This window comes from Pseudopipra pipra, chromosome Z, assembly GCF_036250125.1.
Source record: "Pseudopipra pipra isolate bDixPip1 chromosome Z, bDixPip1.hap1, whole genome shotgun sequence".
Lineage (NCBI taxonomy): Eukaryota > Metazoa > Chordata > Aves > Passeriformes > Pipridae > Pseudopipra > Pseudopipra pipra.
Window position 1 is genome coordinate 46,022,061 of NC_087581.1, and position 23,628 is coordinate 46,045,688.

Below are 23,628 nucleotides of genomic sequence, written 5' to 3' on the forward strand. Positions count from 1 at the left end.
TCTAACTTAAATTTGTAATTCTTCACCATTTCTTTCCATGTCTAACTCATTAACATACACATATCTTGCAAGTCAGCATCAGATCTCCCTAAATTTATCACATCATTTGCAAACTTATTTATCTACATTAGAAGCACGACTAAGAAATATCTATTTTTTTTCTTTTAACACTTTTCATTCATCTCAACATTTATGGTCCATCATTCCTCCCATGTACACGAAATGTATAAAGCCACATCACAGAGGATCCAAATACTAGGACTATATTAGCACTAGTGAAATAGTGGTTTATCTCCAGAGTGAATCAGTTGGTGCTCAGGATCTGAAGAATATACCTGGGGGGAAAGCATTATTTCAGGCTAGAAATAATGGTTCTGAAAACTGAGAGCCCTCCCATAAGAGCTGTGCATGTTCCCATTTCGTTTCAGCTGAAAGGAGTAAAGTGGATCCTCAGAGACTGCTCAGTGGTGGAGGCACAGCATCCTAATGGCACTGGGCAGACCTGCTTCAAAGACGTATTTCTGATCCAAATGAAAACATTAATGCAGATACACCTAAATAAAAATGGCATGTCTTATTTTCTTGATTATTTTCTTTTTTAGTAGTCAAACTGAAGTATATTTACAACTTCACACAGATTTCTTCAGGATAAAAAAAATTATTTCAAAAAAATTAAAAACCTCCACAACATGAGGTCAAAGATGTTAAAAAGTTAAAATACACCTAATACAGTTAAAATAGCATTTCTGCTAATAAAGACTTTGGGTATGCACTGAGGTTACCCAGGGGCTTTACATACCAGTCAATTCATCAATAACAAACTGAAGAACATTATGCACATTTTTTCTAAAAGATTATAAATAAATATGAGAGATTTTTCCATTAAAGAAGTCACTAGCAGATATCTTTTTTTATGCCCTCAGTTTTTCTAATTTAAATTCTATTATAACAGTATCATTAAAATTCCAAGCAGGTAGATTTGGTCTACATGAAATGGGACATGGGACAGGCCTTTTGTGACACAATTAAGACTGTTCTTTCAAGGGCAATGTCTCAGAAGGTGAACACTAATTTTACTAATATGGTAAAGGAGGATGAATGACTGTGGGAAGGAAGGAAAGAAAAACAAACTAAAAAGCATAACTTTTTTTTCTGTGAAGTTCTCAGCCATATTTAACTTTCAATTCCTAAATAGGTTATTACAGGGACAGCAATTTGCATAAAAAGATTAAAGATTGCACGAAATGACAAAGACTGCTCTGCAGTTATAAATCGAACAAAGAAAAACCAGTCATTGCAGATGTCAAATGAATTTTAAGGAAATGATCAAAGACATTTTGGCAATAGTACATGATGCATAAATTACCCCCAACACTAGGTGTCAGAGTGCATATGCTATTTTTGAAAACAACTTAAAATGTCTTTACTTTCCTGTATGAAAGTCAGAGCTCCAAGAAAATTAGAAAGGAAAGCTCATAACACTCTTTTTCTTCATTCTGAAATACTTCTTCAGAATACAACATCTAGTTTTTGTCAGATGGGAGAACTAAAATCACCATAAAATCATAGCTCAGAGCAAAAGCCATTACAAACCAAAACAATTTAAATATTTTTGAGAACAGCTGCTCTAAAGAAATTCAAATCATGTAGGCAATATCAAAATTTTGTTGAAGACAGGCTTGCGACCAATCTTGAAAAAACAATAAATCAAGAAGGCTTACCTATAGTTAAGATCCAAAGATATAAGTGGAGTTGGCATATGAATGAAATATCAACTAAGTAGATACTAATTGCAAAAATACTGGAAGAAGTCAAGGAGGCTCTTAAAACACTGATATAGTTTAATACTTATCCCTTTTCATTTTCCTCTTGAAAGACTTTCTGCAGTAGTTTCCTGATTAAAAAGGGAATTTTTATTTTAATTTTCAATTATGCTGGAGTGTCAGTACCTTTTTCTGTGTCCATATAACTTATTTTTGAGATATAAAACAGAGACAAAATGGAGTTGTCATAAGTCTTCCAAATTTCATGAGACTGTCGCCACTTACAGAACAGCACTATATAAAAGAAATTTCTTCCTTTATGGAGGGAAGGGAAATGAACTACTACTTTGAATTACTTAGTATTGAAATCCAAATGGGAAACAAAAAAAAATTTTTTTAAGATGTTGAATGCCATTCTTTCAAGATAGCAAAAATTTATTACAAGGATCAGAATGGAGAGTACTTTTAAATTAATATATTGCACAGAGCAGAAAAGGTTCAAAAAGCTCAGAAACGGAGTCACAAAATGAGCAAAAATGAAAAATCTTCTGAGAAGTTGCACAGGACCATATTTGAAATAACAACAGAAACACCCCCAAATTATTTTCAGTTAAATAAAGTTCTTGGAATGTATGCATTACCTTAACAACAGGATTCAGCAGAACAACACCTGATTTCTTTGTAATGACTTGTTTTGTTGTGTAATGATGTTCTATGAGCTGAGGAATAGTTGGAAAACCAGTTCCTTCAAAACGATATTGATTCTGTAAAGACATAAAAGGGAATAATTATTTCTCTACAAGCAATATTTCTAGAAAGAAACTACAAAAGTGCATCATCAAATTTTCCCCACTTGTAAGAAAGCAATGCTCACTTTTACAGAATTGAATTCATTTTCTGATCTTTAAATAGTATTTCGACTGACTTAAATGGAATGACAGGAAGATGACAAATTAATAAATGCAAAATTACTGCATCACTCTTGTAAGGCAGCATGATAAAATGACTATTTAAACTCTTAATTTAAACAGATAGGACAGTTAAAACTATGACATTGAAATAAAAATATTCTAAACCAGAAAAAACACCAACTTCCGAATTACTTCAAGTTCTAAGAACTATGACAGCAAACTAAAAATCTGACAATAAAATAAACAGGAGATAGGTAATACTGTCTTAATCTGATCTTACTGCATTTATAATATTTGATTTAATAAATCCCTGGCACAGAGTACACAGTACATGATTGGTCTTTAATAAGGAGTATAAACCAGAAGAGTCTAAAGCAGCTAAAGGCAAGTCAGGCATGTGATTCAAAGAGAAGTATGGTGAAATATAAGAAAGCCTTGTGCTTTCACAAGACTCAGCATCTACAGTTAGAGAGTTCTTCCCACAAGTAGCTGCCATAAGCCAGCCTGACAATGAACAAGTACTGCAATTAAAAAAACTCAAAAGCACAGATGGTGATTCAAGTTCATTTACACAACTGGGCAATGAAAACCTCTACCACTGGCATGCAGACAGTTTTCTTTCTAACCCCCAGGGTTAAATTCCTTTCACAGTGCATTTTAAGTTTATTGTGTTTCTTGAGGGTTAAAACATAAACTTTCTGAAACATGTTGTTGCTTTTAGTAAAGACAGCTTGGTCACATCACCTGCTTTTAACATTCACAGATCTCCATCATAAAATGTTTCCACGGACTGAATACTTTGTGTTGGTATTTTGTTGTTTATTAAATAATGACTATACTTCGATTGACCACTAACACTAGTTCCCATTCCTTTCAAATAAGTTCCTTCATACTTCTGTGCTGATGATCCAAAAAACCTGATGTCCTAAGAGTCTCCTTAGCACAACAGCCACTACTGCCCGTTACTTCCTCATCTCAGACCCAGCCATACGCCCATCTGCTGTCATTTATGTAAAACCCTCAGGGCAGACAGTGGCCTTTGATTCTGTGTGTTTACACTACATCCTGACCATTATTAAAATCACTAACAAACAACAATTTTACAGTGCCACAGCCTCAAGTAAGCGGAAGCGAAGACAACAGTTGCCTTGAATGGACAGCAGTGAATTAATTCAGCTTAAAAGCTGAATGATAAACTGATTTATCAAACATAGTTATATTAAGGTTAGACTTTAAAATAATGGTAAAACTAGAGAAAGAACACTTATGCAATTAAAGGATCACTGTTAAAACAAATGTCCCACTCTGATCTTCAGTGCTTGATTCAAAAGAAAATATGGAGGTCTGTCAGTGATCCAAGAGTGTGGTTTCACCAGTCACAGAGACTCGATTCCACATTTTTCATATCTGTGCAAACGAACAAATCCCTTGCACTACACTCTCCTCCAACATCCCCACCAAAATGATTTACACAAAATTACTTCAGTCACATCAAGAATACAATGTGCATTTATTTCTGCTGGGTCAGATCAGAGAGCACCAAGCATCTTGTAAGATTCTGTATATCTATGTAGAGGTAATTTTATCCCTTATTTTCTCATTCAGCAGTCTGACACATCAAAATACTTTAAGGTCATAAAATCAAAATAAAATAAACACTATGTGCAAATGTTCACTTCCACAAAGAAAACAGTAGGTCAGAACTAATGAACACTCCAGCCATGACAAGTGTCCATAATCATTGATCCTACAGAAGCCTTCCAACCTCTCTGAAGTTTGAAAAATATTACTGCCTCTCATTAAAAGGAAATAAAGCAGGTACACAAAATTGAGTTCCCCAGGCATGCTGCATCTGCTGGGGATTTAGACAAGGAAATTCCTTCAGTGTAAATATCATTATGTGATTGAATGTATTTTTCTGTATGTGGGAGACTTTTATTACAAGACACTGTAGAGACAGCATTACTGAATCATAACTGAGAATAATTTGCTGCAATGTCACACTTCAAGAAAAATTTCTAGTAATGTTATGTGAAATGTCACATTTTTAGTAAGTTTAAAATTCTGAAAGGTTAAAAAAACAAGTAATGCATTAAGAATAAAAAGAAGTACACTGGATAAAGGCATATAACAATATAACATACTGCTAATTCAGTCACCAATTCTTCTTAAGTTAGAGCAATAAGGGGGGTCAATTTTGGTCCTTAGAAGCATATACACTGTGCAACATCCATAAGCGTTTGTGTTATACTGAAAAAAACAGTAACCATAGCGTTAAAAAGAACATAAGCACCTCTAGTGCAGCAGGGACTTCAATTCCCAACTGTATAAAACCAACACTGATTACTTTCTTCTCCATGACTGTTTCCATTCTTCAGGAAGATTCAGCTGAACCTTTATTGTTCGAATTAAAAGTAGTCTAATTGGCACCGACTATGTAAATGGGTTTAAAAATACATAAAGGTACATGCATAAATTAATAATAACAAGTTCTAGATTTCAAAACATATACAGAAATATCTTGGCTTTTCAATAATAAATAAATCAATAGGATAAAGGAAATTGAATAACCTGATACCTCATATTTTTCCTTTGTTTCTCAAAATGACCTTTTCCCCTGATTTCAGCACTGATGGAAATATTTCCCACAGCTTTCATATTTTCATATAAAGGCTAAATCCATTTGTTATAGTAAACTACGTAGGTCCTAAATTGAATATTCAGTACTATATCAGAGACGTACATCAGCATATTGTATGATAAAGTGTCTCCGTTGTCCATCTGAAAACACAGAAAGGACATATTCACCAGGTTTCCCGTGGCTCTCTCGCACCAAGAAGTCTCCTTGCTGTTTTAATAGCTCCTGGGCTTCTATTCTTGGAATTGCACCATGATACCAGTCTTGCTCAGACAGTGGTTTCTCTGTGGTTGAGATTACATCAAAGAACTTGGGAAAAAATGGAAGAAAAATGTTACTATATTAGTAAATTTTCAGAGTTTTCTTTTATATGAAAAGTATCATAAACAACAATAAATTCTATTTCTGTACCTAAATTATGTATTTCTATTAACAAACACAATCAAGGCTCTTAAATTTATAAAACAGTCATACTGATCACTTTCTTTTCAATTACCTGAAAAATTAATGCATCAAAAGCAGAAGTTCATGGAAACAACCATAAAACCATGTAATATTTTTCACTTGGCCTGCTGTTTCTCATAAGCCATGATGACCAACTCTTTCTCACTCATTCTGACATGCCATTAATAACAATTGAAAATGAATAATTTCTTTATTCAGACAGAAACTTATCAAACAGAAAATCATAATAAACTTATTTATACAAATCATGTGAAATGAATAAAGTGTTTTCACAGAATTTATCACTTCTATCCCAAATCAATTAATAAGTATGAGACATTTTTCCTAGCAGGTACACTCTAGTGCAGAATATACACCTGGATGTACTGTCCTTATGAACACTATGATATAGAGTTTCTGAAGACAAAAATTTTAAGAAATTATTTTCACTATATGGAAATGGCTATAAGTTGAAGCTAATGGTTATATGTGGAAGTTAGTGAGTTTTAAACTATGATTTCACACATTAATTTTAACATGCTTACATCGCTTAAGAAAACACAGAGGAAAACTTTGTATTTTGTAAATGACTACTTCAGATTTATTTGTTATGGGTAGGAAGACAAGCCCTTGCTTAACCTATATGTCATTCAAGACCATTGCCAGAGCTCATAGAAATTCTCACAGCCAGGGTGGTAAAGCTCTGAACAATGTAATTGTGCTATGAGTTGAACAGGTATGTTGCATGTGTCCCAGGCACGCCTCCTAACTCACATCTAGGTAACAGCATGAAGATCCACATCTTAGTGAAGGACAATCAACATATAGCAAGGACTATGTAAGAAATCACAACAGCTTGAACATAGAGTGCACAGTCAGAGCTTTTATGAGCAAAAGCTGTACTCCCAGGCTCTGTGTTCATAAGCACAGTGAACTGCTAAAAGCGGAGATATTGATTGGCCAAGAAGGTAGTCAGATATTTCAATGCCATAAACAGTTAAATGCATCTCACATGAGAGCTGTCTGCCACCATTAACATTTTCTTTCAGAAATTGCTAAAAGAAAAAAATAAGCTTTCAAAATGTTAGAGAACAGTATTTACTTGAACATTTATTGTTCAAAGACACCCAGTCTGACTTAAAAGAAAACCCAGACCTCTGTTACGTTCAGGGGTTCAGAGCAGCAAACCCTTTACCACAGAAACATATTTCTACTAGAGAGGAAATGTTTTTAAGGATAAAAGGATAGTTCAGGGTCACTAAACTACTTCATGTCTTCCTAAAGTAAGGCTAAAACAAAAAATAAATCTGACATGCAATTCATTTATTGCTTCCTAAAAAGGAAGCCACCAGATAGGAACACCTACTTATGTACAAACTGGGTGCAGGCTGAGGCATTGTTCAGACAATCAGGGTCACACTCCAGAATAAAACATCTTAAAAGCCTTTGTAACAGAGAAAGACCTTACGGAAGACATTGTTAACTATCATGTTGTCTATGCCACTATCATCAATCTTCCCCCTCTTTGAAATTTGATTAAATTAATATTTTATTACTTTAGAAGAAAAAGAAAATTCCACAGTTTCCTTTGTTGATTGTTCTCTACCTTATATTACCTTTGCTTCTTGTCATAAACTATGGGACAATCAAAATCAAGGTGGTTTTTCTGACGATGTAAGCAGTAATTATTTGTGTTTGCAGTGTTATTAAAATTGCATTACTTTTATGAACAAGTCTTCTGACTCTAACGTATTTTCTACATGATACAATATTCACCCCGACTGGCTATGGAATCAAATATGGCTGAAAGCTCAGAAAGAACAGTACAAATGCAAGATACATAACCTTTTAATATTGATTTCAACTCAGTTTATATCACTATAAGTGGCAATATTTCTATTGCATTTTATAGTTAGCATTAAAGGAAAGGTTAATTTTTAAGGAAAGTACGGGGGAAAAAAGCTGTCTGCACAAAATTAAATTCCCACCTCTCTTCTTTAAACTCTAATGATTTTAAATATCATCAAGCAACTTAATATCACTAATTAGACACCTGAAAAAACAATATTTTACAATTTCATTTGGGGGATGGGATCTCTTGCACATTTGTATGTACACTTACGGAAGCACTTTGTGCACTAACAGCCTAAATGAAGAAATTTTTTTCTAGGATTTTTGTTGTTAATTTGTAAGAAAGCTAAAGATAAAAAATTAACAAAATCATACAGAAGGAAAAGAACTCAGACTGTCAAATTTCTACTCTCCCTCCCAATCTCTCTTTTTTTTTTTCCTTTTTTTTCTTTCGAGATTTCCATTTATTTCCAGATTTCACTCCCAGGTTACTGGGGCTGGTGGGTGTGTTCCTTATATACATATTCACACTTTTTCTTCTAAGAGGAGTAAAATGGCCTCATACACTTCATCATGTTTCTTATGTATCTAGTACTGTCCTCTTTACTTACACTGAGCCCATTTCTCTTTCCCTATTTAACAAATCATTGAAACAGCAGTTTTTCTCCAACAGTGAAATGAAGCAGTCCCCAGCTGCTGCCCTTATTTCAAGAGAAAAATTGAGCAAAATGCAGTGTATTATTTCTAACTCAAAAAAATTTACATATTATTCCTGTTCTTATACTGCCAATGAAATAAAAACTATAATGGGGATGAGATGTTATTAAACTAATAGCATGCTCAGTATTGTATTTTTACATATATTCTGAATGCAAATCTTCCATACTTTGTTACTTTACATCTTTAAGCAAACAAAATATTTTGTCAAGACATTTTTTCTCACAGCGTAAAAGAGTGGGAGAGATAAAAATGAGAAGGCAAAGCAGTAAATTTAGGTTGATAATTTGAGACAATTCCCTGTGTAACATCCTGCCTTCAGATTCCATGTACCTGGCTCATTCCCACATGCCAATATACCACATGAAACAAACATTAATTCCACGTATTATCCTATAAACAATAAAAAAATTATCCTATAAAAAGTAACAGATGTTTGTGTCAAGCTCAAACACCTCAGTACCAAAAAAAAATATGCAGAAGGGCAGACACTGACTCCTCTTTCAGTTTATGTGTAGCACTTCATTTTCAGTACAAGTAAGCTGTGTTTTCTCTCCTCATTTGATTAAACTTACATATCCTGCTATTATAGAAAACCAGCTTGCATTTTGTCCAAGAGAAAACCCCTGCATCCCTAGCTTTCTTGTTTTCTCTTCAAACTATACTTTTTTCCTGTATTACCCCATATCTTCTCATTCTGAGAACATGTAAATCATTTCAGTGCCAACACGTAAGTAATAGTTAAACTCCTCTCTGCTTTTGGAATTACACAGTTTCTCTATGACTTTTTTCAGATAACACACAAAAAACTAGTTTTCCTTAATTCAAACAGACAAAATTCAACATATCCTACCAATTAAATACGAGATGTTACTTTTAGAATACCATTACATTTAAATTAGATATAGCTCCACTTCTAAAGTTTCGATATACTTAAAACACATGATTTGACAACAGGCAGTTAACATCACATTTTAGACTATGCTCTATCAGAGGATCAGCACCAGCCCAAATCTGCTTTGAGATCCCTTTTTTATTATTCTTAAGTAAAAATATTTTTAAAAATTTATATAAAAAATAACAAATTCTTTCATGTATGTTAATATTACTTCATAATACACCTTCAATAATTACTTTGCATACTTTGTTGATGGATAATAAGCTTTAAGTACCAGTTTATATATTTAGTAATTAAGCATGGTTATGTAATTGTCAGCGGGAAACAGATGAGCAGCTGAAACATTAATAGCTAAGTACTGATTTGTAAAGCAAATTTGAGCTATATATGCATGGTTAGCTTTTCTAACACACAAGAAATAGCTAAATCTAAACACAAAGCAAAACTGAAAATTGCGTGGTTTATATATTCTGACTCTGAAGTCATGTAGGTGTCATTTAACCAAAAGATAATCAAGATTACAGTTGTTACTCAGATTTTACTTTCTGACTCAAATGACTCAAAGCTCATCTTACTTCTCCCAAATGTATTCCAAGGTTTCACCAACGCTACCTACCATCTATCTACAGCCAGGTTTACACTAAGTTCCATGGAATTAGCAGAGATATAGATTAGAATGAAAACCAAAATGTTGGCACATAGCTTATTTAAAATGACACTTTAGGTCAATTGAAATTTTGACATTGACTTCTCCTGATTTAATAAAAATGTTTTATTTTGATCCTCCTTTTGACAATTTTTGTCTTCCAATTTTTCTCTGAAGCAGTTTTAGTCAGAGGAATTGCTTTTGTTTCGTGGTTTGTGGGAGTTTTGGCTTTTTTTTTTTAAATTTTAAGTTTTATAACACACAGAAATAGCCAAAGTTGAATGCTGTGTCTCACCTACATAAAGAACGAGGTCACAGGAATACACATTTTAGTAGGTTTTTATTATGAAATGCTGAAACTTTATATCAGTTAGAAGTTTTATAAAATTAAGATCTTGATAATGTGGAGATTTTGTTTAACTCCAAGGATTTCAATATTTTAGCAAGTTTTTTCCTGTTACTTTTCAAATATGTCAAGCAGCTTTCACATGTTTCATAGGAAAAGCCTTCCTGTCCTAATTTTATCCCATCAGATTTATTTTTCCATTCCTTCATTCCTACGTACTATTTTGTTCTGTACACATGTATATTTATATGTATGTAGATATGCAATTGTAATCTCTTCCACACATTCTGAATATTGTTTAGCTTAAACACAGTTTACTGCATCTTCTCATGGGTCCTTGGCTGCAATCCTGAGCATAAAATAGAAGATCCATTGTTTATAAAGTTTTCTCAAGAATGCTATTTTGAGCTAATATTTCAGGTGACAAGATCACAATTAAAAGGCAGTTTTAAACAGTTTTTAAAACTCTGCCCAACTTTTTTGTTGAGTTTTTTTTTTTTCTTTTGTTTGGTTTTTGGTTTTTTTTTTTTAGTTTTGGTTTTTATGTTAGGAGGATTGGAATGATCACATGTTCCACTTGGAGAAAGAAGAAGAAGAAGGTTTTCAAGTAAAATCTGACACGTCCCTAAGTAGGTGCTCAAATATTCTCACTAGTCTTGCATTCTCCATATGAAACAAACAGTGGAAACACAGAAGCAAAAACACCCAGGAAGTTTCTCCAATCATTACAGAATCTGAACAAAAGCCAACTATAACTAAGACATATTCAAAAATTATTTTTTGTGGGGATTGAAGCAAGATCTGTGTAATACTTAGTTACTTAAATAGCACCAGTAGTAGTAGTAGCAGTAGCAATAATAACAAATATGGGGAATATAATTAATGCAACCATTTGTAAAATATGCATGACCATCTATCATAAGACAGTGCATTTCAAGAAAATCAGCCTCAGTGGGAAGAGTACCCTTAAAATTATAACACTAGTCTGAGAGCTGCCAAGAGCATACTTTTTACCTGAAGTGCAGCAAGTTGTTCTGACACATCATCATGCCATGATGTTATCATGTATGCTGATCAATCAGAACAGTGTTTTTATAACATTATTTTAATGTAATTTTTGTCCATTTGGATAGAAATGCATGTTTACAAAAAAAATTCTACTTAAGATGTAAAAATAAGATTATATCCCAACACTATATTATTCATACTACTTACCGATGATGAGCCCAACATGGATTTTGGAGACCTTATAATTCCTGCTATGGAATGACGTATGGTGTCAAATCTTGAGACTTTGTCCTTCTTATCCTAGGAGAAAAAGAAGAATCTCCAGTGAAAACAAGCAAACCTGTATGATAATTGATTTATTGGAGAATGTGCCATGTAGACTTCTGAATTTAATTTAAATAAAAGACAAGGGCTAAGCCTCTACTGATACAAACCTGTAAGTGTCAACATCAACTGGATTAAGTTAACTCAGATTGACTTCTCTGCTGAGAAATTCTCTATTTCCTTAAATATTTTGTGCAATTATTTTAAGTATAAAGAAAACCAAAATTCTTTTACACCTGAAATGCATGGGACATAATTCTCAGTTCTCCTGAAATACCTGTCATTTTAAAAGGACAGTGATTTGAAAACATAAAATAAAAACCTCCCACATAGTAAAAAACCCTGCATATGTATATTAATATATGTTTAGGGTTTTTTTTGCTTTTATTAACATGTTCTTCTCTAACAATAGACTACTTGTAAATATCAGTACCCATCAGTGCAGGCTCTAGGATACATTTCTTTTCTGGCACTGCCGCAAACCGTAAGAGCAGCCTCTGTCTGGATTTAAAACTCTGAAAGAACAGGGCTTTGAAAACAGAGGGCTCTGCGAAACAGCCTTCAAGGACCTCTAGTTCAGCATAAGTCAATGTAAATTCCAAGGTCTCATAACTTGACTTAGTCCAAAGATTGTATATTTCTTAATCTCTTACTATCAGTTCTCAAAATTAATAACACTCTTAAGAAAAAGAATGTACTTTTAACACTGACAAACTGACTTTATTGCTTGTAAATTCCCCCCAGAAACAGCAAAGATATTTTAATGAATTGCAAAGTAAATAAGCCGGAAGTAGAGAAACCACACATTATCAACCTCATTCTAATTAGCTATAGGTTACCTAAACTGTAAGAAACTGATCATAGAGACAGACTACAACTGTTTGCTGGTGTTAAAAAGAAAATTTGCATCCTTCCAAGTTTCAGATGTACACCTTTGACAGAAAAAAATGAAAATACGATAATGTAATAAATGCAGCTTCAGCTTATTCCAGGACTTCCACATAACTAACAAAATCTATTCATTCTGTACACTACCAATGTTTGCAAATGATTCCCTAATACAATTTAGTTTACAGGTGTCATAGTTCAACAGGACATAGGTTAAACATTGTTGTAGCAAAATTCTGCAGTTTGCTTTAATGCTGTTAAAAAAAAGAGTGCAAAAACCAGTCAAATTGTCAAAACAGTAATAGGGAGCGTCTCAGTTACGGAAATACTCATTAACCATGTGCCCACTTACCCATCTGTAAAATTTTTATTACTTCTATCAGACTCAAGTATGATATGACAACTAATCTTATATTAATAAAACAACTTTGTGCTGAATCCTGATTTTTATTCTTATAATACTGCTGGAATTAAACTGGCTTCACCAAAAGAAAAGAAAAAATCCCATTAACAATCAAAGACAGAGTCTATTTTTGCTTGCATGCTGGTTACGGAATGATCCATTAAGTTTCACACATCTCTTCAGAAGTGAGCCAAGAAATTTAGCAGCAATCAAATGTATCCTTATATGACAGCAGAAAATAAGTTACCAAAAGATGCATGAATTCTACTACACTTCCCTTACCAAACTCAGGAGTTTTCTTTCTATTGGACACTAACAGTTTGCTTATCTAATGACAACACCAAACTACAATTTTCATCAGTTTCTCCTTAACAAAAAGTAATTTTAACAAGAGGGAGGTTTTTTGACTCAAAGTCCCAGACTCATGGACTGGGCCAACTGAGGACTTCGATAAGTACCATTGAACAATATACGGAGGCAAACAGTTGCATTAAATAGCATGAGTGTTGAAATGAGGATTTAGGGGATACACTTGGGTTTTGTTCAAAATGTAGCAAATGTCCTGTTCAAACTGCAATACATTTATAAATGCTATTTAGTATTTCCTAGCACTTCCCCTCTGACATACTGAAACTACTCCGTATTTTAAAAACAGTGAAGACTTAGAATTTGTCTGCACAGCAGGCATTATCAAAGACACGACAAACACAACTGTAGCCTGTACTGAGTTTATTTACTCTATTTTAGAATTTTTAGGGCAACCAGGACAAAACTGAAGAGCAGCAACAGTGGTCTTCCACTGAATTTTTTTTGCCCAGATGGAGGTTCCCTCTGAAGGACCCATTAAATCGTGCAGGAAACCAGTTTTCTCTCAGAACTGTATATTCACCAGTATGAAGAGATTTTTTTTTAATGCACATTAGGTATAATTTTTTTTCCTAAACAAGTATAAGACTACAACTCAGAATACCCCATCTACCTCTTTTCATATATATATATATATATATATATATATATATATATATATATGTTGTGTGTGTACAACCTTACTAGTTAAATCAGGGTGTTATATTAAGTCCGATGAACAAAATAAAAGCAAATACACATCAGAGCTGTCTTTCAATGATCTCCAACCTAGCTACATTAAATTCTGAACCTCTCAGTCAAGGCCTTCCACTTTAGCAAAGGATTTAGTAGATGAAAGAATTATCTCAGGGTATTAGGTTATTTAAAATTTCTAAAGGAATCTAACAGAGAGCAGAGACTTTCTGTGTCCTCAGGAAGAAAGTTCATTATAATTTCACACAGTGCTCATTCCAGCAGACATAAGATGTCACCAACCAGCACAACCATGATGGTTGTGTAGTCACGACACAAGCTTCAAAATCACAAGATGTGTTACTATCAGCCTAACAAATTTGAGATAGACATTGGAAAGGAATTATGAGTTCTGCATCAGGATGCTGGAGAGAACATTATGGAGCAGTAAGCTTGGTAGCATATACAATGCAGCTACTAAAATGTATTAGCTGATTCAGTTTCACTTTGGCTTAAATTAATTACTTCCAGAGATATTAACACAATTGTAGCATGATTTCTCGCTTCCTTTATTTTACACTACATCAATTTCATTATAAAAGCAAACTAATCTGTGGGCCATAATGTTTTATGCAATGACCGAATTACTACAGAATAAATTGTACTTTACCATTAAGAAGCTAGGTGCCATGATTTTAAGCCTAGATGGAAACTAAGCACCACTCAACTACTTACTCAAACCCTCCTCTTCCCACCACGACATGGAACAGGGAGGAGAATCAAAGTAAAACTTGTATGTTGAGATAAGAACAGTTTAATAATCAAAAATAAAGTAAAACATAGTAATAATGGTAAACATGGAACACCTGAAAGAACACCAAGGAATTCCAACCACTCCAGACAGAAAGTCAGCTCTCCTGGGGGCCCAGTCAAATGCCTCTATGCTTGGGGCAACAAGGAAGGAAAGAAGAAAGCCATGGACTTCAGGAGAGCAGAATTTGGTCTCTCCAAGGATAACTTGTAACAATCAGATTAGAAGTGTTCTCTGACACATTTTACAAGCAACCAGTTTTGGACACAGCAGTACTTTAAGTTTTCTGACACAAAACAAGGGATGCTCAAACCCTCTTCCCAGTTGTATACACCTCATCCAGCCTTTTTGTTCCAGTTCCCTTTTTCCTTCTTAAGAGGGGAAACAATCACTTCAGCTCTTTTCAGGCGATGTCACAGCAAAAGACAACCCCTCTGGCACTCTTAATTTTACTGTCCATTTTTCTCTTCTGACAAGAGGCAGAGAGGAAAAATAAAGCACAAAGACCCAAAAAGAAGCACAGGATTCTGCACTGAAAAACGCAGCTGAAGCACTTGCTCAAGGATTTCCTTGAGGATTTCCTCAACCGCATTTTTATACATGACATGCAGAAGCTCGGCTTCTGTGTTTTCTACATTCAGTTTGGGGGATCTTGTGCACCGTGAGGTCCTGTGCATTTCAATGGATTTTTCACTACAATTTATGCTCTATGGTGATGTGCTACAACTGTTACCGTCTTCTGGACAACCATCCCTCATTTGCCAAGCATACAGTTCTGTCACTGTGTAAAATCACCGCAAATCTTAAACTGCACAAGAAATAAAATAATATACCCAGAGTGTGACACAATGAAAGTGACAAGCCATACGAGTCATATTCAGAACAATATCTTGAATGAACATGAGGAAGACAAAGCAACAGGGCAAAAGACTTTGCTTAAACTGAACTGTATAATGTAAAAACCCAGAAGAGCTTTTTAGCTGTATAAATCCAGAAATAATTCTATATCCTAGATATTATTATACAAGAAAAATAGTATATACTCTTTTTAGAAAAGCAATTAAGTAAGAGACTGGAGAGAGATCTAAGATAAATCTAAAACAGAATTAATGCTTCTGAGGGACAGGCAAATAGTAACACTATCTTTATTGATCAGAAGGTGGAAGACTATCAGTAAGAGGGACAAAGGACAATGCAGCATATATTGAATATTCTTAAAACACTAGTCAGACGTAGTATAGTGATATAACTAAGCTTATACTTTAATATTATTCCATTAAAATAAAAAAATGCATCATGAGTCAGATGCAAACCATCTGCACGGATACAGAAGTTGAATGTGGGCTTGCAAACTAAATTGGAGAACCTTCACAGGAAATTTAGAGGAAATAAGATGAGGACTCTCCAACTGAAAGAGAAAATGCTCTCAGAAGAAAAGATTTCAATTAGAAGAACATAATCAATGATATCTAAAAGACGAGTGTGCTAGTACTGTTTCTGTGATGTGGCTGGGGAACTGGTCCTCAGAGATTCTGATGAGAACGATTTCAGCACAGTACAAGGGCTCTAAGATAAAAACAGAAGTGGGGAATTCCAGTAGCTACTGCAAACGATAAGTTCAATGAACATGCAGATAAAAAAGGCATATCAGACAGTATGTGCCAGTGCAATTAAGATAGTTTTCATAAAGTGAATGCTAGCTTTGTGTTTGAAGATACACTTTCCCTGATGAAAAAGGAGCCTGAATAACATACACCTTAAGGCTTCAAATTTAGACAATGGGGAGAAGAAGGAACATTTTTGGGTTTTAGGGAGCTATAGATGTAAGATGTGAGAATTAAGTTTTGTGATTTACAAGTAAGAATTCTTCAAAACAGAGAAAATAATTTTCTGAAAATGATCCTCTGCATTAGTAACTTCAGTCATGGAGATTAAAAGTTACTTAGGGAAGGCCCTAAAAGCACGCAATAAACTTAAGACTATGACATTAACTCTGGCCAGGCTATCGATGAGTGGATATAGTAACTACAAAATCTCTGTGTTCTATAGATATTAGCACATTCTAAAAGAGATGTAAATGCTGACACACTAAAATGTGAGCAAACTGTACAGTGTGGCCAATGTCCCTGTATGATTTTGATTTCATAAATAAGATTCATCTCGCGCCTCAAATGGCTTTTTGTGTTGTTGTTGCTGAGTAGTTTTTTTTTGGTTTTCCATCCATGACAGAACTGAGCATCTCAGAAAGATCATATGTAGAAAACCAGATAAAGAATCTATTGTGTTTACCAAAAAAACTCCAGGATATTTTAAACATGGCACTCACACATGGAATGACTTTCTGGCTGAATACTAGCTGATTATTTTAGTTGAGCAGATCATCTATATCTTTGAAGCACCTTTCCAGTAATTATAATATGCATTTTCTTAGTTTGCTGTTGTAGATACCTAGAATAGGGAGCAGCACTGTGCAGAGCTATGTAGACATAACAGAGTTATTAAAAATTAAAGCATTCAAAGCTAATTAAAAATATCTCAAATACACAGAGAAGCCAATTAAACAACAAACCTATTCAAAAATCACTTTTTGATAACGCAACATTTTCTGGTTTTAACACAAGTAATACTTTCCAAAGCAGCAGAAATTATGCATAATTGATGCACACATATTGTAAAACACTGCATTGGATGCAAATTAATGTTCCACATTCTGAGTTGCAGAGGGTAGCCTGAAAAACAAGACTTACTTCTGTGAAATTTAAGAACAGTATATTTTCTCAGACCAAAGGCCAGACCATGCCAGTGGCCTAATAACCTGCAACAAGAAGAGAATGACAAATTCTTCAGAGCATGTCTTTGTCCTCTGACGATCCGTGGTATAAGATCTGCCTTACTAGTGTCAGATGTGAGGTTTCTACATGTAACAGTCATGGGAGGATTCTCCTTCCATATTTTTCAGCTGTTTTCTGACTCTATATAAACTGTTAAAACCCACTACTGTAGCAACCAGTTGCACAACCTAATTACATGTTTTTGAAGAACATTTCTGTGTGCTTGCTTTGAATCATCTGCCTACTGTGCTTATTTGATGGTCCCTACTCCTTGCTTCGGCAGATGCAGTGAACCGTCATTATTCCCTACTCACTTGTAACCCCACACCTTACACAAAGAACGCATCCTTATTACATTCCCCTTCAGTTTGCTTTTTCAAGTCTGTAAAGCCCAATCTACTTGGGTAGATTTGAGTATTTTCTTGCCTTTCTGAATTCTCCTATGTCAATTTTCCAATTTAGGGAGCCGAAAACGTTAGTTACATTAAGCCAAATTCTTCTAGGTGGTACACAGTGAAAGGACAATTTGCATTGAGAAAAATTCCAGCTAGATACTGAAAAAAAAAAAAAAAATCACAGTGAGGACAGTGATCAAATACTGAAATAACTTTCCCAGAGGGACTTCCATCACTGGAGCTACTAGAGCCTCAACTGAAACCAGGCACTTTGCAGTCTGATATAACATGAAAGACGGCCCTGCTCTGAGTAAGAAGTGGGACCAGATGGACCCCCCGAGATCTCTTCCAGTTTAAATTATTTAAATTAGCATTTGGGAAGCAGGTGCATATTAATTTATACAGTAATGTAATGTTTTCTGCTCTCTTCTCTCTTCCTTTCCTGAAAATTTCTAGCACATTTTTTTGGTTGTGATCACTAAGTAAATAGTGACCTGATACCTTCTGGAACATTTAGACCTTATTTGGAGTGGTACCTGAGAAATCATTACAGGTATATGTGAAATCAAGCACTGTTACTACAGTCTGGTCAGCAGGAACGTAATTACAAAATATGATGCTAATATTAAAATTTTTAAAAGGCTGTTAAAAATAATACATGTAATTTTTAACAAGTCAAGAAATTTACCCAACTTACTATCAAAAAATATTTGCTTGCTTTCCACATAAAATTTTCTGCTCTTATGATTACTCATATGCCTATGATTTCTTACATACCAGAATCTTGTAGTCGCGACACAGGATACAAAGCTGTTTTGTTTTGATTTCTTTTGGTTTGGGATTTTTTTTGGTTTTTTGTTTGTTTTATGTTGGGTTTTTGTCAGGAAAACAGGAATAAGAAAAAGTATTAAACAAGTGATTGGTGAACTATTTGCAGACAAAAACCAAAAGCCTTTGATAGATTTTACTTAGGAAAGGCTCAGATGTCAGCAAATACTCTGTGTAAATAACTTAATTTTCAAAAAAGAATTATGAATACCATAATATGATTGACCCTTTGATTTCTTTTTTGAAACACTATCTATCGTAACAGAAAATACAGTTAAGTTGTCTGCTCTAGGTTTTCTGTTTCAATTAGTTTCAGAGGACTAATTTTCCAAGCTACATATGAAATGTCAGGGAAATGTCACCTTTATCTTTGAAATAACTAGTAAATATTGCAAACACAAAAACACATATTAAAGGTCTTCAAGGAAGTAGAGCACCTCTTTATAGGGGCTAGCAAAAATGTTTCCTGAAAGAGGGTACATTTTAATTCCTATATACCTAACAGCTTTTTTATTTTTAAAAATATAATATTCTGATTTAACTGAATTATCATCAAGAATGTCAACAGTTCTCTAGAGAAAAACATGACTAAATGTACAGCCCCTACGCTGAGGCACTGAGATCTTGTACAACAGCTGTTTTTGTGGAATGAAAAAGTAGCCGGACAAAGGCTTTTCCAATGCAGATAGGCCCCTGAAACTCAGTAAATTCTTTGCTAATAAATGTATCTCTTTGCTCAATAAACGTATCTCTACACCACTAAATCCTAGGGCACTTCCATTCACTGATCACATAATGATGCCAAACAAAAAGACATTTGATTTCAATAAAGGCAATTTAACAAACCAAGTCAGACTTCTGAAAGCTCAAAGACAAATTTAGAAAGAATATATACTTTTGAAAAATTAAGTTTAAATGCCATTACCTTATGTAACTGTGGAAATATGTGACAGGGAAAATGAAGATTTCTGTCCTACAAAAACCTCAGGCTGGTATGTACATGCTTAGATATTAATTGTTTCACTGATTTCAAAAGCACTGTTATTAATCAATAATGCCATTATTAACTGAGTGTAAAAAACTTTTATTAATTCTTACAATATCACTTTACTAGTGTCAAGTAATAAAAAATGAACAAATTTCAGTCTGTACAGCACTTGCTATATATGAAGGGGAAGTACCTTTCCATGGCATGATCCTTCTCTTTGGTTGCCACTGCCACATGACAATAACAGATATACAAACACAAGTTCTCTCTTGCTATAATTCTATGTAAGCTCACGAAGGTGCAACAGGAGAACATAAAACAGATAACACTGAGTGCTCCCAGTGGTACTGAGTACGTAATGTTCACAAAAGCAAGAGAGTCTTCATCTCACATCGTCTGGCAGCTCACCATTAAAAAACAATGCAAGGGTGAATTAATTGCTGGTCAAGGTCCGCATCTGCCAGGACATCTTGTTGAACATGTAGGCTGTGCTGCTGCTCAAGAAAACCAAGAATCACAAGAAGTCAAAAAGCAGGGAACGAACTATATTGCCTCTGATGCAGGCAAGAAGCAATCAAAGAACCTGAACCAAACTCAAAAACAGATGTCAAGTAAGAGTGTACAAATTGAATGGGAATGTATAACATTTCTTCAAATACTTTCCTGTTTCCAAACTTTTTCATCTTCCTAAGCCAGATATAGTTCTTAGCCCAAAAATCAGCATTTATGGTTTGGCAGTTACACATACTAACAACATCAGAATAAGCAATCTCTGAATCAGTGAGATTTCATGAATGTGACCTGAAATTTCGAGAATATAACCATAGATTTAAAAACAATATAAAGCTCAAAATATGCTAGAGAAAAAAAGGTTAAGAGATCATAAAACATGCAAAGCAAACCACCTATAAGGAAATTATATACTTCCACCTTTCTAAACTTTACAGTTTGTCAGGTGGCTACAAAAAAACATGTTTTATTATCTAGATATAACGTGCATTCACGAATCATTTCAATTTAACAATTCTTAGGAGCATTCTGGAGTCAAAGAGGCTAGATTTATTGTGTACTTTCATACTGTATAGTTTTATTGTGTACTTTAATAGTGTATTCATCCAGTAGAAACAGTTTCGGGTGTGTATGATCCAAATTCTCAGAAAAACAGAAAAATGCAGTAACACTAGAACTGCTGCCCTGGAGCTGTAATCAGGATCAACACTACAGCTGCCACTTGAAGTGATGAAGTCATTAATGTGAAATATGTTTTAAAATTGGTTATATACATGCATACACATACAGACTAATCTTGTCATCCCCCTTTCAAGAAAAAAAGGAAAAAGAAAAAATCCAAAACCTGAGCTAGAAAGAAAGTTCTCGATAAGGCAATGGAAGAAATGGATTTTTTCTACATACACACGTTATGCTGCGCTACTCATATTAAAAAAACTATATCTCTATTGGCCAGATTGTGAAAAAAAATCAACTGAAAACACGTTTTCCTTCACTAATGATGGACATCGGTGTATAAAATAAACTATATGTCCTGAAGTTTTCATACACTTCCTTTTCCACAAAAAAAAAAAAAAAGTATAACCATAGAGTGGTTTTGGCACTTGTTAACAAATGATAGTAACTGGTAGTGGCACTTCCTCAATTGATTGGTGAAGTTTTAGGTGGCCAGTAGTTAGCTTAACTTTTAGAAGTTTACAGCAAACTTTTCAAACACATAAATATTACTTAAGGATTTACGGAACTTCATTACAACCACTGGCCTAATACAAAACCACAGATGCAGAACCTCTAAGCTACATTTCATATGAAGCATGAACAATTTTCCAGTGCAGATGTCTAAAGAACCAAGCTACACATACAGTACTCCACACAATGAATTCAGCAGATTAAACAAATACAAACACAACTTCCAGGACACTTTTACATGAGGATCCAGACTGGCGAATGTAAAAGTTTTGCAAAAAATGGCCAAAAGACGTCAATTTCTAATGTTCTCTGCAACAGTCAGTAGATGAAATAAGGAAGTTATGAAGACCACCCACAGCTACCACAAGCATGTTGGTGAATTCCTGAAGAGCAGTGTACACGTCAAACAACATATGGAACTGAAAATTAACTTTACTAACCACGATCTTAAAATAACAGTAATAGGCTTGCAAGAAATTCATGTATACTTACACACCCTGCAGACTGAGAAACACAAGCCATTATCCTTTTCTCATCACTAGAAAAATCTGTGCTGGTTATTTTAAACCTCCAAAACTCCCAGACAGGAAGCCAAGCCACACTTCAGCAAAGCACAAACCAAAAAACTTTTCAATCCTTTAAACCTGATCTGCACAGGCAAAGCTCCTCTGGTCCCACTGAGTACAGTGGCATAAGTACCTTGACAAAATATGACCTCATAAAGCAAATCTGTATGTGAGTTTGTAGGTGGGAGATTAGAAGGCAACAAAGAGTAAAATTACAGATATGAGCTACAAGCAGGTGAGTTATTGCTGCCACAGCTGTTAGTCGAAAGACGTTCCAAGGAAGTACAGGGAATACAGAGTTAAGGTAAGGGGTCAGTGAGAAGGATAGTTTGGGGTTTTCTTCCTAGAGATGCTAAAAACAAAATTTTGCCTGACCTCAATTTAAGCAAAGCTTCCATCCAAAACAAGATTTTCTAAGGAGGACTGCCTCTCTTTAGAGTTCAGCATTTTTTGTATCCAAAGAAGAAGAGATGGAAAGACAACCAAAGCAAGTAACTGGATGATGTATCAGCTGCATAAAGCAAAAACTAAAGCTACAGGAGAAAATACTCTGTGCATCAGCCAGTGCAGCACAGCACTGTGCTAACTAGAGGTTATGTAGCCCAAAAAGTACCTAAATGCAGTATTTATAAACATAACATCAACTGAATATAGCATCTGTTAGAGATAGCATTTACTATACAGGTCAATTACTTCAATTAGAATGCACAACTCAGTAACAAGTAGAATGACATAGTTTTTCCAGATCTCATTAAATATATTCAAAAGCTGTTGGATTTGGTTGCTTTTTAGTCACAGATACAGATAGTAATGCCTGCTAAAGATAAGTGCCTGACAAATCTGGTGATGGAGTTCAGATCTTAGGCATTTAAGTCCAAGGAAGTCTGGAAGGGATTAGAGGAATTGAAGCAGCTATATCCTGAAGTGCCAGGGTTAAGGAAACAGTAGACAAAAGGCAACAGGTAAGGGAGAAACGGAGACCAAGAACAGCGCCATGCATATTGCATGACCTTGAAATCGACAAGAAACCATAAATCCTTCTATGGTTCACAAGACGCCAAGAACGAAACATTTGAGAGCTGTCTACTCCCAGGCCGTAGGCAGGGACTTGCAACCCAGCTTCAGCAGAGGTCCATGCCAACCTACAGAAAACAGTATACTCTTGGGGGATGGGGTTGGGAAACCCCTAAGTTTTCCCCTGATGTCAAAGGAAATTCTTAGAGGCCTGGGAAGAATCCTCTCTCCAGCCAATCATCACATGATCACACCAGAGGTGTATTGTCTTTAAATTTGTTATTATACTGTTCTGACTGGTTTAAGGTAATGTTTCTTGGATTCTGCTCTCTACACACTGGCACTTACCAATGAGGATCCCTCTAATAATTCATTGACTGGCTCCAGTTGACTCACTGACTGGCTTTACTAAAGCCACCTGGCAAATGCTATATCAAGCGAGAAGAAATAACATCTCATGTTGTGTGATCTGGCAGGATAGTTCTTCTCTCAATAAACAGTGTTATTAAGTACGGACTGGCAATTGTATCCTGTTTGGAAAATTAGATTTTGAGTGGATGCATTTGTTTTGTCACAATAAAACAAAGTTTCATGGAGTTAATACCAAATAGCTTCAGTCTGA

The 23,628-nt window shown here is 34.7% G+C and overlaps 1 protein-coding gene across 4 annotated transcripts in view; it reads right to left on the bottom strand.

The window, feature by feature from the left end:
* The window catches only part of FER (FER tyrosine kinase), a 156,173-nt gene that overhangs the window by 71,443 nt on the left and 61,102 nt on the right, over positions 1-23,628 (bottom strand). For all 4 annotated transcript variants that reach the window (XM_064641023.1, XM_064641024.1, XM_064641026.1 and 1 more), the window contains exons 11-13: positions 11,430-11,522; positions 5,418-5,621; positions 2,405-2,527 (exon numbers count right to left, since the gene is read on the bottom strand). In XM_064641023.1, the coding sequence (XP_064497093.1) occupies positions 2,405-2,527; positions 5,418-5,621; positions 11,430-11,522 (420 nt within the window). The remainder of the gene's footprint in view (positions 1-2,404; positions 2,528-5,417; positions 5,622-11,429; positions 11,523-23,628) is intronic.